This window comes from Loxodonta africana, chromosome 17 (genome assembly GCF_030014295.1).
Source record: "Loxodonta africana isolate mLoxAfr1 chromosome 17, mLoxAfr1.hap2, whole genome shotgun sequence".
NCBI lineage: Eukaryota > Metazoa > Chordata > Mammalia > Proboscidea > Elephantidae > Loxodonta > Loxodonta africana.
The window spans coordinates 5,367,675-5,383,347 of NC_087358.1; the positions used below are offsets into that span (position 1 = coordinate 5,367,675).

The 15,673-nt window shown below is 44.2% G+C and overlaps 1 protein-coding gene across 1 annotated transcript in view; it reads right to left on the bottom strand.

Moving 5' to 3' along the window:
• Positions 1 to 2,047: 2,047 nt before the first annotated feature.
• The window catches only part of RXFP2 (relaxin family peptide receptor 2), an 80,824-nt gene continuing 67,198 nt past the window's right edge, over positions 2,048 to 15,673 (bottom strand). Inside the window, 4 exon segments of the mRNA XM_023547263.2 lie at positions 2,048 to 2,301; positions 4,273 to 4,491; positions 8,644 to 9,054; positions 9,962 to 10,191. Of these exon segments, the coding sequence (XP_023403031.2) occupies positions 2,048 to 2,301; positions 4,273 to 4,491; positions 8,644 to 9,054; positions 9,962 to 10,191 (1,114 nt within the window).

Below are 15,673 nucleotides of genomic sequence, written 5' to 3' on the forward strand. Positions count from 1 at the left end.
ACCTGTTCCCATAAAGATTGCAGCCAAGAAAACCCTATGGGGCAGTTCTCTGTAACAATGTGGGATGAAAAGAAATTGCATTTAATATGCACTAGGAGGTTATCCATGAGTCGGAATCGACTCGACGGCACTAGGTGGGTTCTGGGAGGAGATTATCCAGGAGCATGGGTGGCACAGTGCTAGGCTGTTAACCTAAAGGTCTGCAGTTCGAATCCCACAGTAACTCTGGAAGAAGATGTGGCAGTCTGCTTCTGTGAAGATTACAGCCTTGGAAACCCTATGGAGCACTGGCTCTCTGTCCTACAGGGCTGCTATGAGTCAGAATGGACTCAACTGCAATGGGTTTTTCAGTAAGAGGTTATCTGGTATCCTCAAACAGATTTTATCTTATTAAAGGAACTTAGAAAGAAGTGAAGAATTAAATTACTGCCTCATATTTTGGAAAAAGGGAAAGAGAAAGAAAAATGTAAGATACGTCTTGTTATCTGAGGAGCTCAGTTTCCCAGTCACATTCCTTACTAGGAGAAATACGTGTGACAATTAATAAACCCTATTCATGGTCTATTTTAAACTTAGAATAATATAAGGACAAGCGCAAAATATAATTTTATTTACCCAACTCCTTTTCTTCTTCTTCTTTTTTTTTTTTACGTAGAAACTTTAAATACAAAAAAAAGTCCAGGCCTTCATCATTATTTCTCATTTTCAAAAAACAAATCCACATTTATAGGCCTCTTTGCTCAAAATTGCTGACTAAGCGAATGGTCCCAAATCAAACCACTGTTTCTGAATCTCTCTTAACACTTCTTAACCGTATATTCTATGGTGGCAGGACTTGTCGGCAATAGAGGTACTGCTATAAAGAAGTTGTACTTTAAAAATATGGAAGTGTAGATTTTGGCAAAGACCACTGGTGGCACAATAGTGAAGCACTCAGCTGCTAACCGAAAGGTAGGCAATTGGACTCCACCCAGCAGCTCCTCGGGAGAAAGACCTGGCGATCTCCTTCCATGAAGATTACAGCCTAGGAAAACCGATGGAGAAGTTCTGCTCTGTCACATGGGGTCACTATGAATTCCAAATCAACTCCCTGGCATCCCACAATAGTTTTTGGCAATCATGGTGCTTAATTTTCATTTATGCCTTGAGCAACCTTAAGAAAAACACCTTGTTTAAGACCTCAGCTCTTCCGAGATCAAATAAAAGCCAAGAAGGCGAATGGTGGCAGGCTTCATCATTGCACCTCTCTGGTCCTACGTTAACCCATTAAAAAATCCACTGCCATCAAGTTGATTCCAACTAATAGATACTCTATAGGACAGAGTAGAACTGCCCCATAGGGTTTCCAAGGCCGTAAATCTTTACGGAAGCAGACTGCCACATTTTTCTCCCGTGGAGCGACTGCTGGGTTTGAAAGGCTGACCTTCCATTTAGGGGCCAAGTGCTTAACCACTGCACCACCAGGGCTCCTTGGTCCTCTGTTAGACATTGGAAACCTGGCATGAAGCCCTGCTTTCAAAGCTGCCACTCCGGAGGCTGGGACTTGGGGTGGGGGAACATCTCAGAAATCCTTTGCTATCAACTCAGCAGAATGCTGATGGTTTTATTTGATACTGAGACAGCAAGGGAAGAGATGCTAGGCTCACGTCATTATGGTCACACTGCAGTTAGATGTTGTGAACACTTTTTGCTTTGTGGACAGTGTACCTCCATGTAAACGCAGACTTCGTGTGATGGGGCCAAACGTGGACGTTCTCTGGTCAGTTGCTGGTGCTGACTGGCTGGAGATCACCAGCTGATCAGCCTTCCATACACGGACTCACTGTACAGGTCGGGCTTGCAGGAGTGAGAAGTAGGACCTTCAGGTGCAGTCTCACACAGGTGACAGCCCAGCCGCCATTGGCCGGCAGCACCAGCATCGTTCTGTGCTCTCCAGGGGAAAGACTTGCTGTCGGGAAGGATGAAAAACATCACAGGTATCATCTTGCAAAAGGTGTACCTTGCCCTGTCCGTCCACTGAAAGGTAGCCCACTATCCAAAACCGTTCCTAGGAAAGCGGCTTCCTTACGCTGTCCCCAGGGGTTATCTTGTTCACCCCAAGTTTAAGTGCTGGGAGTCATCTGCCCACACAATGGACGCTGATACACTTTTTTTTCATTTTGAAAATCGATTTCCCACGGTGTTTGTGCAGAAGCTGTATCACCTTGTCCTTGAAGAGGCTGGTGGTGAGGGTATAGAGGACTGGGTTCAAGGCACTGTTTACTGGAAGGAAAAAAATGACTATCCAGGAGGTGATTGTGCCTGGAGAAGAAGATGAGTGTGGAAAAAAAATAGTTGAGGTTTTGAATAGACACAAAATACACATAGCAGTTTGCAATCAATGCTATTTTTGAGAGGATGACCTAATTCCTTTACGTTTTCTGTCACCTTGTTGGAAATCTCTACGCTAGAAAAACACAGGGGCTTGAGTTCAAGGTTCTACCATGTAACTTCTCTGAGCTTCAGTATAACTGGTGGTGCAATGGTTAAGCACTCGGCTGCTAACTGGAAGGTTAGTGGTTTGAACCCACCCAATGGCTCCTTGGGAGAAAGACATGGTGATCTGCTCCCACAAAGATTACGGCCTAGAAAACCTCATGGGGCAGTTCTCCTCCGTCACATGGAAGTCAGTATGAGTCAGAATCAACTCAAGGGCACCCAACAACACTTCAGGGGTTGTTGTCAGATCAGATAAGAATTATGTGAATGAAGGCACTCTGTGGGCTACAAATTGCTTTATAACGTAAGGGAATCTGTGGGTGGGGCAAAATTAATGCTTTAGGCTGCTAACCAAAAGCTTGATGGCTTGAGTCCACCCAGAGGCTCCTCAGAAGAAAGGCCTGGCTATCTGCTCCAAAAATATCAGCCCTTGAAAACTCTGTGCAGCACAGTTCTACTCTGACACACAGGGCTGCCATGAGTTGGAGCTGACTGGATGGTAACTTTTTAAATTTTAATAATGTAAGGTATTTTTCTTGGTTTTATTTCCTTTTTTATAGAAAAATAAGAAAAGCAGGCAGTAATTCTTAATCAATGAAGCAGAATTTTCAGGAACAGAAGGTTCGGGCAACTTGTGGCCCAGGAGTCAGATCTGGCCTTGTTCTTAACGTCTTCCAGTCATCACAGCCGTATTGCCCGGGCCCTGACGTTCTGGCTGTTTTGTTTTGAATGGTGTCTGAAGATTTGAAGAGCAAGGAATACACCCCAACTGAACGGATTCCTTCTGTGTGAAGCCTTACAGACACTAATAGCGTGTTCAGGGAAAGGAAGCCCTGGTGGTGTAAATGGTTTTATGAGTCAGAATTGACTCGATAGCAGTGGGTTTGGTTTCGTTTCTGGTACCAACCAGCTAGCACTCCACAGGCCCCTGAAACAGACTAGTGGTTCCTAGCCAGGGGTGTGTGTCTCAGAATCACAGGGGGACATTTGCCAAACACCCATGTCCAGAGCTCAGCTCTTAAGAGATCTAAATCCAGCTGTCAGGGTGGAACCTCAGCAGGTATATTTTGATTTCTTATCTGTATTCCTGGTTAAGAACCACTATTTAGCTCAGGGAGAAACAAGACATTAAGTATTTCTTCTACCACCTGCTACAATCACTCAGACTTGTGGTGACCCCATGTGTGTCAGCGTAGAGCTTTGCCCCAAAGGGTTTTCAGTGGCTGATTTTTTGGAAACAGATCGCCAAGCCTTTCTTTCGAGGTGCCTCTGGTGGTCTTGAACCTCCAACCTTTTGGTTATCAGCCAAGCATGATAACCATTTGCACCACCCAGGAACTCTAGTATCTGGTATCTCTTTAGCTCCTGTTGTTTATTATTCCTGGCTAGATGGCATCAGTACCCAGTTTCAATCTCAAAATAAACTCAAAAACCCATTGCCATCGTCAATTCCAACTCATAGTGATCCCACAGGACAAAGGAGAAATGCCCCATAAGGTTTCCAAGGCTGTAATCTTTGCAGAAGCAGACTGACACATCTTTCTCCTGCAGAGCAGCTGGTAGGTTCAAACCACCGACTTTCCATAGCAGTGTTTAACCACTGTACCACAGGGCTCCTTTTATCTCAGAATACCAGTTGTAAAACACTGGGGAAAACAATAGCTTCACATTGAAGCTGGGGAATTCACCATGTGCAGGTCACTGCCCTAGACTCTGTCCTGGTTCTCTTTCTGGCCTCATCCATCACAGGGCACAAGAAGTCACGGGTACTTGTGAGTAACAGCAAGGACTGACCTGGTATTTCCACCCGCAGGAGGGAAAGGATGTTAGTGACAAATACAGGAATCCAGCAGATGGCATCAGAGAACACTATAAAAAAGAAGCGGTTGGCCATAACCACGTCTCTTCCAATGTGATTCCTGACCTCCGACGTCTGCAAGGCCGTTTTTTGAATGGAACAGAACATGGTAATATAGGAAAACACGATGATGAGGAAAGCCAGAAAGTTCACACCTGTTGGAGAAAGCACGCCTCTTAGCGTCCCAGATGGATAAATCAACAGGAAAAATATGACGGTATTTAGATGTTGAATACTCTGGCTGTGATACCGGTACTTCCAGAAAGAGCCCTGGTGGCACAACAGTTAAGCACTCTGGTGCTAAAATGAAAGGTTGGTGGCTCAAACCCACCCAGCATCTCCACAGGAGAAAGGCCTGGCATTCAGCTCCTGTGTGGATTACAGCCTGGAAAACCTCCTGGGGGAGTTCTACTCTGTCACATGGGGCGGCTACGACCTGGGATCCGCTGCCGCATGGATTACAGACATGGGGTGGCTACGACCTGGCGTTCGGCTCCCGCGTGGATTACAGCCTGGAAGACCTCCTGGGGGAGCTCTACTCCGTCACATGGGGCCGCTACGACCTGGGATCCGCTCGGTGGCCCCTAACAGTAACAACAGCCGTATTCAGCTAAAACCCTGAGTTCAAGGATATACTCTCGAACAAATTAAAGACATTGAATTTGCCAGGTCAGAAAAAGAGGTTTCTAGTATATACGCCCCTTATGACCTCTGAAGTTCTGATCTAAGTATATCATCACGCAGTGAACTCTAGCTTTTTTGAAGTATGGAGAAAAGCTATTTTTTTGTAGCTCTGTGAAACCTCAAAACTTAAGGGATTACTGTCATTGAAGGCACATCTCAAAAAATAAATACAACTCCATTCACTTCTCTTATAAATGTGAATAAGTTAGCCTTGGGATTTACCAAGAATAGAATTCCTCCAGAAATGTTATCCTCATTATTTTCAGTTTTTTTTATCTTAAATGAAAAATAGATCACCTAGATCAAACAGAAACAAAATTGTACTTTACCTAGTACTCCAGGACTCCTCTCACGTGTAAACCATGTGTATATATATACATGAGGATCATAATTGTGTGTGTGTATCACTAGCTCTTCATCTGCCAGGAAACCAAAGCCGTTGCCGTTGAGTCAATTCCAACTCACAGTGCCCCCATGTGAAGAAGTAAAACTGCCCCTTAGGGTTTCCAAGGCTGTAATCTTTACGGGAGCAGGTTGCCTCTTTCTCCTGTGGAGCAGCCGATGGGTTTGAACCGCTGACCTTTTGGTTAGCAGCCGAGTTCTTAACTACTGTACCACCAGGGCTTCTTATCTCTTTATCTACCTGGAATGTATTAGAGGTACTGACCCTACTAGCCGACCCCTTTCCTTAACTGTAACAGCCAGCCACAAGGAACTTTCTACCATTCCACTGGACCTGCTCCCTGGCTCTGGGCCTCTGACTCCACTACTTCTTTTCCTGGAACACACCCTTCCCTGCCCTCACTTGGCTAACCACCACAGCCTCTGGGCCTCTGGTTGGACGCCTTCCCTTCCCTGGTCCCCAGATCTGGGGCCCCTGGGACCTGCTGCACTTGTCTACTGTGGCGTTTATTGTCCTGGGATGTCAGGACCCGTTTACTGGTCCACGTCCTCCCTGCTGCCCTGCAAGGTCTGGAGGGCCAGGACAGCTGCATTGTGTCTGCTGTGACCAAGACGGGGCTTCTCAAGTCCTCGGTGACTCAGTGAAAGTGTGCGTGTCTGTATGCCTGTATGTGTCTCTACATGTGTGTCTGTGTATGTCTATGTGTGTGTGTATTCTGTGTGTATGTGTGTCCGTGTACGTTTGTGTGTATGTGTCTGTGTGTCTGTGTCTGTGTCTGTACATGTGTGCCTGTGTATGTCTGTGTGTCTGTGTATATTTGTGAGTGTGTCTGTGTATGTGTCTCTACATGTGTGTATCTGTGTATGCTTGTGAGCGTTGTGTGTGTGTCTGTATGTGTCTCTACGTGTATGTGTCTGTGTGTCTGTGTCTGAGTGTGTCTGTGTGTATGTGTGTGTCTGTGTATGTCTGTGTGTATGTGTGTGTATGTCTGTGTGTGTGTGTGTCTGTATATCTCTACATGTGTGTTTGTGTATGTCTGTGAGTGTGTCTGTGTATGTGTGTGTACGTGTGTGTATGTGTCTCTACATGTGTGTATCTGAGTATGCTTGTGTTATGTGTCTGTGTCTGTATGTGTCTCTACGTGTGTGTCTGTGAGTGTGTATGTGTCTGTGTGTGCCTGTGAGTGTTCTGTGTGTGTGTCTGTGAGTGTATCTCTGTGTGTGGGGGGAAGGATCTCGTGCACTGTGCTAGGAACAGTCAAGAAAGGAGCAATGTGGAAATAAGACAACAGCCCACAATGCCCTGGGAGTGACGTACCTGTGAACAAGTAACAATAAAGCAAGGTGGTATGTGAGGCATATACACTAAAATGGTGCAGATAATGTGTTTTGTTTTCGAGAGGAAGAAGAGTTGGAGAAGAGCCAGGTGGTTAGGGCCATTTGGCTCCTGCCTTAAGTGACCAAGTTAAACTTGATCTCAGTAGTAGTAGGGAGCCATCGAAGGTCTCTGAGCTGAGGCGTACACAGTCATAGTGGTACTGAGGGAGATGATAATGGCAGTAGTGGACAGGTAAATTGGAGAAGGCAGGCCCCAGAGGCTGAAAGACCAGATAGACTGATGTAAAACGAGGGTGATGGCAGTGCGTACAGGCTGAAAGAGACAGAGGGCATATTTTAAAGAAAAAGAAAGGACAAGTTGAGCTCTGTGACTATTTGCACAGTCTAACATAGCAACTGCTGCCCTTTGGTTAGCAGCTAAACTCTTAACCACTGTGCCGCCAGGGCTTCTATGTGGTAACACCTGGGATTGGTCATAGAGTGATACAAAGAACTCAAGTTGGCCTTTGTCTTTGGTTCCCGAAATTTGTTGTTGGCTGCCATCGAGTTGATTCTTACTCATGGCAACCCCATGTGCACAGAATAGGATTCTGCTCCATAGGGTTTTCAAGGCTGGGACCTTTAGGAAGAAGATTGCCAGGCCCATCTTCCGAGGTGCCTCTGGGTGGGTTTGAACAGCCAAACTTTTGGATAGCAGTCAAGAGCTTAACCATTTGCCTTCAGTTTGGTGACTATTCAGAAGAGGGGAAAGGATGAGCAGAAAGAGTCAAAATGATAATACTGCCCTAGTGAAAAAAGTAGCTTCTGGGTGGTACAAACGGTTAACACACCCTACTGCTAACAGAAAGACTTGTGGTTCGAGTCCACCCAGAGACACCTCGGAAGAAAGGTCTGGCAATCTACTTCCAAAAAATCTGCCACTGGAAACCCTTTGGAGCTCAGTTCTACTGTGGCGTAACATGGGTTCTCCACGAGTCAGAATTGACTCAATGGCAACCGGTTTTAGTGAAAGAAAGGACATGTTAAAGGCCTTATTTAAGCGGGAAAGATACATATCAGACAATAGAAAAAACGTGTTTTAACCTTAAAGAAGTAAACTTGTAATCGATCTGTCACAGAGAACTTAGGGTCTTCTTTTCTAAAAAATTGTGGAGAATTAAGAAAACCAAAAAGGAGTTTTATTATGTCACTGACTTTACAGCTGCATTTGACAAATGATAAATGCTCCTGGCATTTCCTGTCAGATAATTCTCCTGCTAGTGAATTTCCAGAATTTAATATTTATTTAACTAATAACTAGATCATAAAAAAAATGAATTCAAATAATTTGGTAGGGTCACAGGACAAGGCACTAAACTAGAATTCCTTCAGCCCATGGTCACTCAGATGAAAAAGAAATCAAAGGATCTTACAGGTAACGAAAAGGTTGTCCATGGGTCCTGATGGTGTATCTTTACTTTTCAAGTTAAACTTTTATAATAAAAAGTTTCATAAAAACTTCTATACACAGGAAGCAAGAATTTTTCTTTATAAAGGCACACTCTTGATTATATAAGGAGCTCTGATGGCACAATAGTTTAGTGCTCAACTGCTAACCGAAAGGTTGTTGGTTCAAGCACACCCAGCGGCTCCAAGGGAGAACGACCTGGCGATCTGCTCCTAGAAAGATAACAGGCTAGGAAACCCTATGGGGCAGTTTTGCGCTGTCACATGGGGTCACCGTGAGTTGGAATCGACTCGACAGCACCTAACAGCAACAGTAACAAGAGTAAAAATTGGTTGCCTTAGCTTCCTCTCTGAAATGGACAAAGTCACCTCTGCTGAAATTTGTGGCATTTCTATCAAAACTATGTTTGTCCAGGAAAACGAAAAATATAATTTACCTAGGAAAATCCCAAGAGAATACCCCTTGCTCCCAGTATCTTCTGTTTGCTCATAGTAAAGTGGGAAGCAGACTCCATTTTTCCCATAAAAGTTTCCGAAATAATCCTCATTCCAAAACGGGATTACGGCGATTAAAAGGCCCGCGATCCAGATGCCGATGAGAATGAAGGCCGTCTGTCGTTTCCCCGGACGGACGTTGCTGAAGGGAAAGACGATCACCAGGAACTTCTCCAGAGTCAAGTAGGTGAGCAGCAGGACGGAGACCTCAGTGGACAGCATGGCCAGGCAGCCCAGCAGCCGGCACGGCAGGCTCTCCATCCACAGCGAGGCATACTTCTGATACTGCCCTCGGTACTTGATGTCAAAGAAGCCCACGGAGAACAAGTACACGCCCATGAGACAGTCAGCACCTGTCCAAGAATCGGCACAGTGTGTGTTGCTGTTATGGGTTGAGTTGCATCCCCCCAAAATATGTGCTGTAAATCCTAACCCCTATACCTGGGTTGGGGTTATACCTGTGCTTATAATCCCATTTGGGAACAGGTTGTCTTTGTTATGTTAATGAGGCAGGGTTAGTGTAGGGTGCATCTTGAGTCAATCTCTTTTAAGATAGAAAAGAGAGTAACGAGCCAGCAGATCAGAGATGGGGGAAGAGAGACGCCAAGACACGTGACGATCGCCCAGGACTTCAAAATTTGTACCATTTCTAAATTTCTATAAAGCATTTTTGTTTTGTGGATGAGAAAATGGGGTGGGGTGATTTTTTTTTTTTTTTGGTTGGGGAGTAGGTTCGAGGTCAAATCCACAAGAGGTGCCTCAAAAGAAAGGCCTGATGATCTACTTCTGAAAAATCAGCCACTGAAAACCCTACGGAGCACAGTTCCACTCTGACACACGTGGGGCCACCATGAGCCAGAGTTGGCTCGATGGTAACTGGTTTGAGTTTTTAAGCAGTAAACATGCATTATTTGCTTAGTTAGTAAAAGGAATCATTTTCTTGGCCCGAGGAGCATGGATTTTATTGCAATTGAACAAAGCTTAGTTTTACCACCCACAAAACATCTTTCATCCACCCCTTGGCCTGTCTGTTCCCTGTGACCCCATTTCTAAAGCAAGTTACCCCAGTGAAAAGACAGTGCAAGCTCATGCAATCTAAAACAGAGCAGCTGAAAAGACCAGCAGGTTCATATTTGGGAAAAAAAAAATTGCCTGACATAATATAATTTATATTAAATGCCATTGTTGAAGGCCCGTATGTATCTAGCACACAGCAGACAGACCATATCTTAAATCTACTTAGATAGGAAACGTACTTACAGCAAAGGATTTTGATAGACATGGCGTGAGTCGTGTTTTCAGCCTTAACAAAAGATCTCATGGCAATGACAAAGAGATTTCCAAAGCAGGTAACGAAAGCTATCACCCAGACAAATATTCTGAGGATATTGTTAGCCAAGAGGTCCTCGAATGAAGAAATGCCGTCAGTCAAGGGCATACACATTCGAACGTGGGGAGCATAGGAGCAGTACCGGAAGTTTTTGAAATAACTAAAGTCAAAGGGAAAAAAAGTCACCACACAGTAATGACACAGGCACTGCAGCTGTAACTTTATCAGGGCTACAACTCTACGCCGAATAGCAACTTCCATACTGTACGTTGGATACGCAACCTCCCAACTCTACATTTGGTACGCAACTTCCCAGTTCTGTGTTGGTCTATGTTGGGTGTGCAACTTTGCAAATCTGCAGTTTGAAATGCAACTTTGCAACTCTACGCTGGGTAACTTTGCAACTCTACGTTGGTCTTTGTTGGGTAAGCAACTTCACATCTCTACATTGGTCTACACTGGGTAAGCAACTTCACAACTGTATGTTGGTCTACACTGGGTAAGCAACTTCACAACTCTACGTTGGTCTGCATTGGGTAAGCAACTTCACAACTCTACGTTGGTCTGCACTGGGTAAGCAACTTCACAACTGTATGTTGGTCTACACTGGGTAAGCAACTTCACAACTCTACGTTGGTCTGCATTGGGTAAGCAACTTCACAACTCTACATTGGTCTACACTGGGTAAGCAACTTCACAACTGTATGTTGGTCTACACTGGGTATGCAACTTCACAACTCTACGTTGGTCTACACTGGGTATGCAACTTCACAACTGTATATTGGTCTACACTGGGTATGCAACTTCACAACTCTACGTTGGTCTGCACTGGGTAAGCAACTTCACAACTCTACATTGGTCTGCACTGGGTAAGCAACTTCACAACTCTACGTTGGTCTGCACTGGGTAAGCAACTTCACAACTCTACGTTGGTCTACACTGGGTAAGCAACTTCACAACTCTACATTGGTCTACACTGGGTATGCAACTTCACAACTCTACGTTGGTCTGCACTGGGTAAGCAACTTCACAACTCTACGTTGGTCTGCACTGGGTAAGCAACTTCACAACTCTACGTTGGTCTACACTGGGTAAGCAACTTCACAACTCTACGTTGGTCTACACAGGGTAAGCAACTTCACAACTCTACGTTGGTCTGCACTGGGTAAGCAACTTCACAACTCTACGTTGGTCTGCACTGGGTAAGCAACTTCACAACTCTACGTTGGTCTACACTGGGTAAGCAACTTCACAACTCTACGTTGGTCTACGCTGGGTAAGCAACTTCACAACTCTACGTTGGTCTACACTGGTTATGCAGCATTGCAACCCAACTGTTGGGTATGCAGTTTCCCAATTCTACATTGGTCTATGTTGGGTATGCAGCTACGCTGGCTTTGTTCATTTATTTTTATTTAATGGTGATTATACAATTACAGAGTTCTTCATTAAGTATCATGTTATTTTAGGCACCGTCCCTCTTCTTCTAAAGACCAAGAACATAAAAGACAGAAATTCACTTCTGTAGCTCACAAAAAACACTCGTGTCTCGTACTTGGTTTAAAAAGCCAATGATACTGGCAGGCAGGGAGGGTCTCTGAGATGAGAAAATCCCATCTCACTGTGGCTGACAGGAGAAGCAGAACCTCCAAGGACTTAATTTCTAGAGAAAAATGAAGGTCTGTTTTTGGTCAAGGTCTTTATTATCGGAGTGTATGGAATCTCGAAGGGTTTGAGCTGCTGAGGCCATTTGGTCCATTCCCAGCCCTCAAATCTGTGTGCTTGAGATTTTCTCACACGAAACGCATTAGATTTTTATTTTTTCACTACCTCTTTTAGTTCTTTTCTCTCAGACTAATTCATTTATTTTTGTCATTGTCAACTCCCAGTTCGGTTCCTAGACCAGAAAGTTAACAGCACAGCTTTGCTTCACCATGGCCTTCAAGGCTTTGCGTGATTGGAACCCTGGCCACTCCACCCTTCCTTTCTCCCCATGACTCAGCCCACCCCAGCCACATTGGCCTTCTTGCCAGTCCTCAGACAAGCCCAGCTCATTGCCCTTCAGAACTGTTGCTGTCTCCTCCACCTGATAGAGGATGCCCCGGGTGGTGCACACAGTTAACTCGCTGAGCTGCTAACCAAAATGTTGGTGGTTCAAGTCTACCCAGACGTATCTCGAAAGAAACACCTGGCGACCTACTTCCAAAAAATAAGCCATTGCAAACCCTATGGAGAATGGTTCTACTCTGACACACAAGGGGTCGCTGTGAGTTAGAACCCACTCCATAGTAATGGGTTTACTGCCTGGAAGACTCTTCCCCCAGGTACTGACAGGGCTCGCTTCACCTTCCTGATTTCTATCTAAACTGTCTAAGTATTTCCTCTGTCCCTTTATCTTACTTTCCTTTCCTCATAACCCAAACCAAACCCATTGCTGTGGAGTCAATTCCAACTTACAGTAACCCTGTAGGACAGAGTAGACCCACCCCACAGGGTTTCCAAGGCTGTGATCTTTACAGAAGCAGGCCACCACACTGCTGCATCTTTCTCCTCTGGAGCAGTTGGTTGGTTTGAACTGCCAACCTTTTGGTTAGCACCCAAACATTTAACCACTGTGTCACCAGGGCTCCTTACTTTCTTCATGTCATTGTAGTTAGGTGCACTCAAGTCGGTTTTGACTTACAGTGACTGTCTTAGTTATCTAGTGCTGCTATGACAGAAATATCACAAGTGGATAGCTTTAACAAACAGAAGTTTATTCTCTCACACAGAGTAGGCTAGAGGTCCGAATTCAGGGCACCAGCTCCATGGGAAGGCTTTCTGTCTCCGTCGGCTCTGGGGGAAGGTACTTGCCATCAATCTTCTCCTGGTCTAGGGGTTTCTCAGCACAGGGACCCTGAGTCCAAAGGACATGTTCTGCTCCTGCCACTACTTTCTTGGTGGTATGAGGCCCCCCGTCTCTCTGTTCACTTCTCTCTTCTATATCTCAAGAGATTGACTCAAGACACAACCTAATCTTGTAGATTGAGTCCTGCCTCATTAACATAACTGCCTTTAATCCTGCCTCATTAACATCATAGAGGTAGGATTCACAACACATAGGAAAGTCACGTCAGATGACAAAGTGGTAGGCAATCACACAATACTGGGAATCATGGCCTAGCCAAGTTGACACACATATTTGGGGAACACAACTCAGTCCACAACAGCAACCCCCTTACAACACAATGAAACGCTGCCTGGATCTTCGCCATTCTCACAATCGTTATGCTTGAGCCCATTGTTGCAGCCACTGTGTCAGTCCATCTCGTTGAGGGTCTTGCTCTTTTTCCCTGACCTTCTACTTTACCAAGCATGATGTCCTTCTCCTTCTCTTTCTCCCTCCTGATAACATGTCCAAATTATGTGAGAAGAATTCTCATTATCCTTGCTTCTAAGGAGCATTCTGGCTGTACTTCTTCCAAGACAGACCTGTTTGTCCTTCTGGCAGTCCATGGTATATTCTCTATTCTTTGCAAACACCATAATTCAAAGGTGTCAATTCTTCTTCTATCATCCTTATTTGTTGTTCAGCTTTCACATGCATATGAGGTGATTGAAAATACCATGGCTTGCGTCAGGGGCACCTTAGTCCTCAAAGTGAAATCTTTGCTTTAGAACAATTGAAAGAGGTCTTTTACAGCAGATTTGCCCAATCCAATGTGTCAATTGATTTCTTAAGTGCAGTTTCCGTGGGCACTGATTGTGAATCCAAGAAAAATGAAATCCTTGACAACCTCAGTCTTTTCTCCATTTATCGTGATGTTGCTTACTGGTCCAGTTGTGAGGATTTTGGGTTTCTTTATGTTGAGGTGCAATCCATACTGAAGGCTGTAGTCTTTGGTCTTCAGCAGTAAGTGCTTCAAGTCCTCTTCGATTTCAGCAAGCAAGGTTGTGTCATTTCTACATCTGTAGGTTGTTAATGAGTCTTCCTTCAATCCTGATGCCTCATTCTTCTTCATATAATCCAGCTTCTCAGATTATTTGCTCAGTATACATATTGAATAAGTATGGTGAAAGGATACTACCCTGACGCACACCTTTTCTGACTTTTAAGCACGCAGTATCCCCTTGTTCTTCGACTGCCTCTTGGTCTATGTACAGGTTCCTCATGAGCACAATTAAGTGTTCTGGAATTCCTGTTCTTTGCAATGTTTTCCATAATTTGTTATGATCCACACAGTTGAATGCCTTTGTATAGTCAACAAAACAGGTAAACATCTTTCTGGTATTCTCTGCTTTCAGCCAAGAACTATCTGACATGAGGAATGATATCCTGTGTTCCGCATCCTTTTCTGAATCCAGCTTGAATTTCTGGCAGCTCCCTGTCAATGTATTGTCGAAACTGCTTCTGAATGATCTTCAGCAAAATTTTACTTGCGTCTGATATTAATGATATTGTTCAATAATTTCCGCATTTGGCTGGATCACCTTTCTTTGGAATAGGCACAAATACGGATCTCTTCCAGTCAGTTGGCCAGGAAGCTGTCTTCCAATTTCTTGGCACAGATGAGTGAGTGCTTCCAGCGCTGTATCCATTTGTTGAAACATCTCAACTGGCATTTCATCAATTCCTGGAGCTTTGTGTTTTGCCAATGCCTTCAGTGCAGCATGGACCTCTTCCTTTAGTACCATTGGTTCTTGATCATATGCTACCTCCTGAAATGGCTGAACATTGAACAATTCTTTTGGGTACAGTGATTCTGTGTATTCCTTCCATCTTCTGTTGATGTTTCCTGCATTGGTCAATATTTTCCCTGTAGGATTCTTCAATATTGCAACACAAGGCTTGAATTTTTTCTTCAGTTCTCTCAGCTTGAAAAGTGCCTAGCTTGTTCTTTCCTTTTCTGTTTTCTAACTCCAGGTCTTTGCATATTTCATTATAATACTTTACTTTGTCTTCTCAAATCACCCTTTGGAATCTTCCGTTCAGCTATGTTATTTCATCATTTCTTCCATTCATTTTAGCGACTATACATCCTTGAGAGCCAAAATACGATTTTGAGTATATCCCACCTGAATTTAGACACCATTTCAAGAATAGATTTGATGTGTTGAACACTAACGACCTAAGACCAGAACGAGATATGGAAAGACATCATACTGGAAGAAAGCAAGAGGTCATTAAAAGATAGGAAAGAAAGAAACAACCATAATGGATGTCAGAAGAGACTCTGAAAACTTTCTTCATAGCATCTATTAATTAATTAACTATTTGTTTATTTGTTTGCTCTGACTTCTAAAGCTGAATGGAATCCCCATAATGGCAGACATCTTTTTCTCTTATCACTGGGTTCTCAGCATCTAGAATAGTGATCGGTACCTGGTAAGTATTCAACTGATAACTTTTAGATCAGCAAATGAATAAGAATTGTTTAGCGCTGAGAGTGCCATGTGGAGAAGTAGGGCACAATCCCTGCCCTCATGTGGCTTATGGTCTAATGCCCTGATACCATTTATCTTGTTAAAGGAACTTGACATATAATGCTATGGTTCTCTTCACCTTCCCCGCAGTCCCTGGCCCACACTCTTTGTTCTTTCAGGATTCCATTATTTCCTCTGTCTTCAGATATAGTCATCGAGGGGCTCTCATCCTCCCTTTC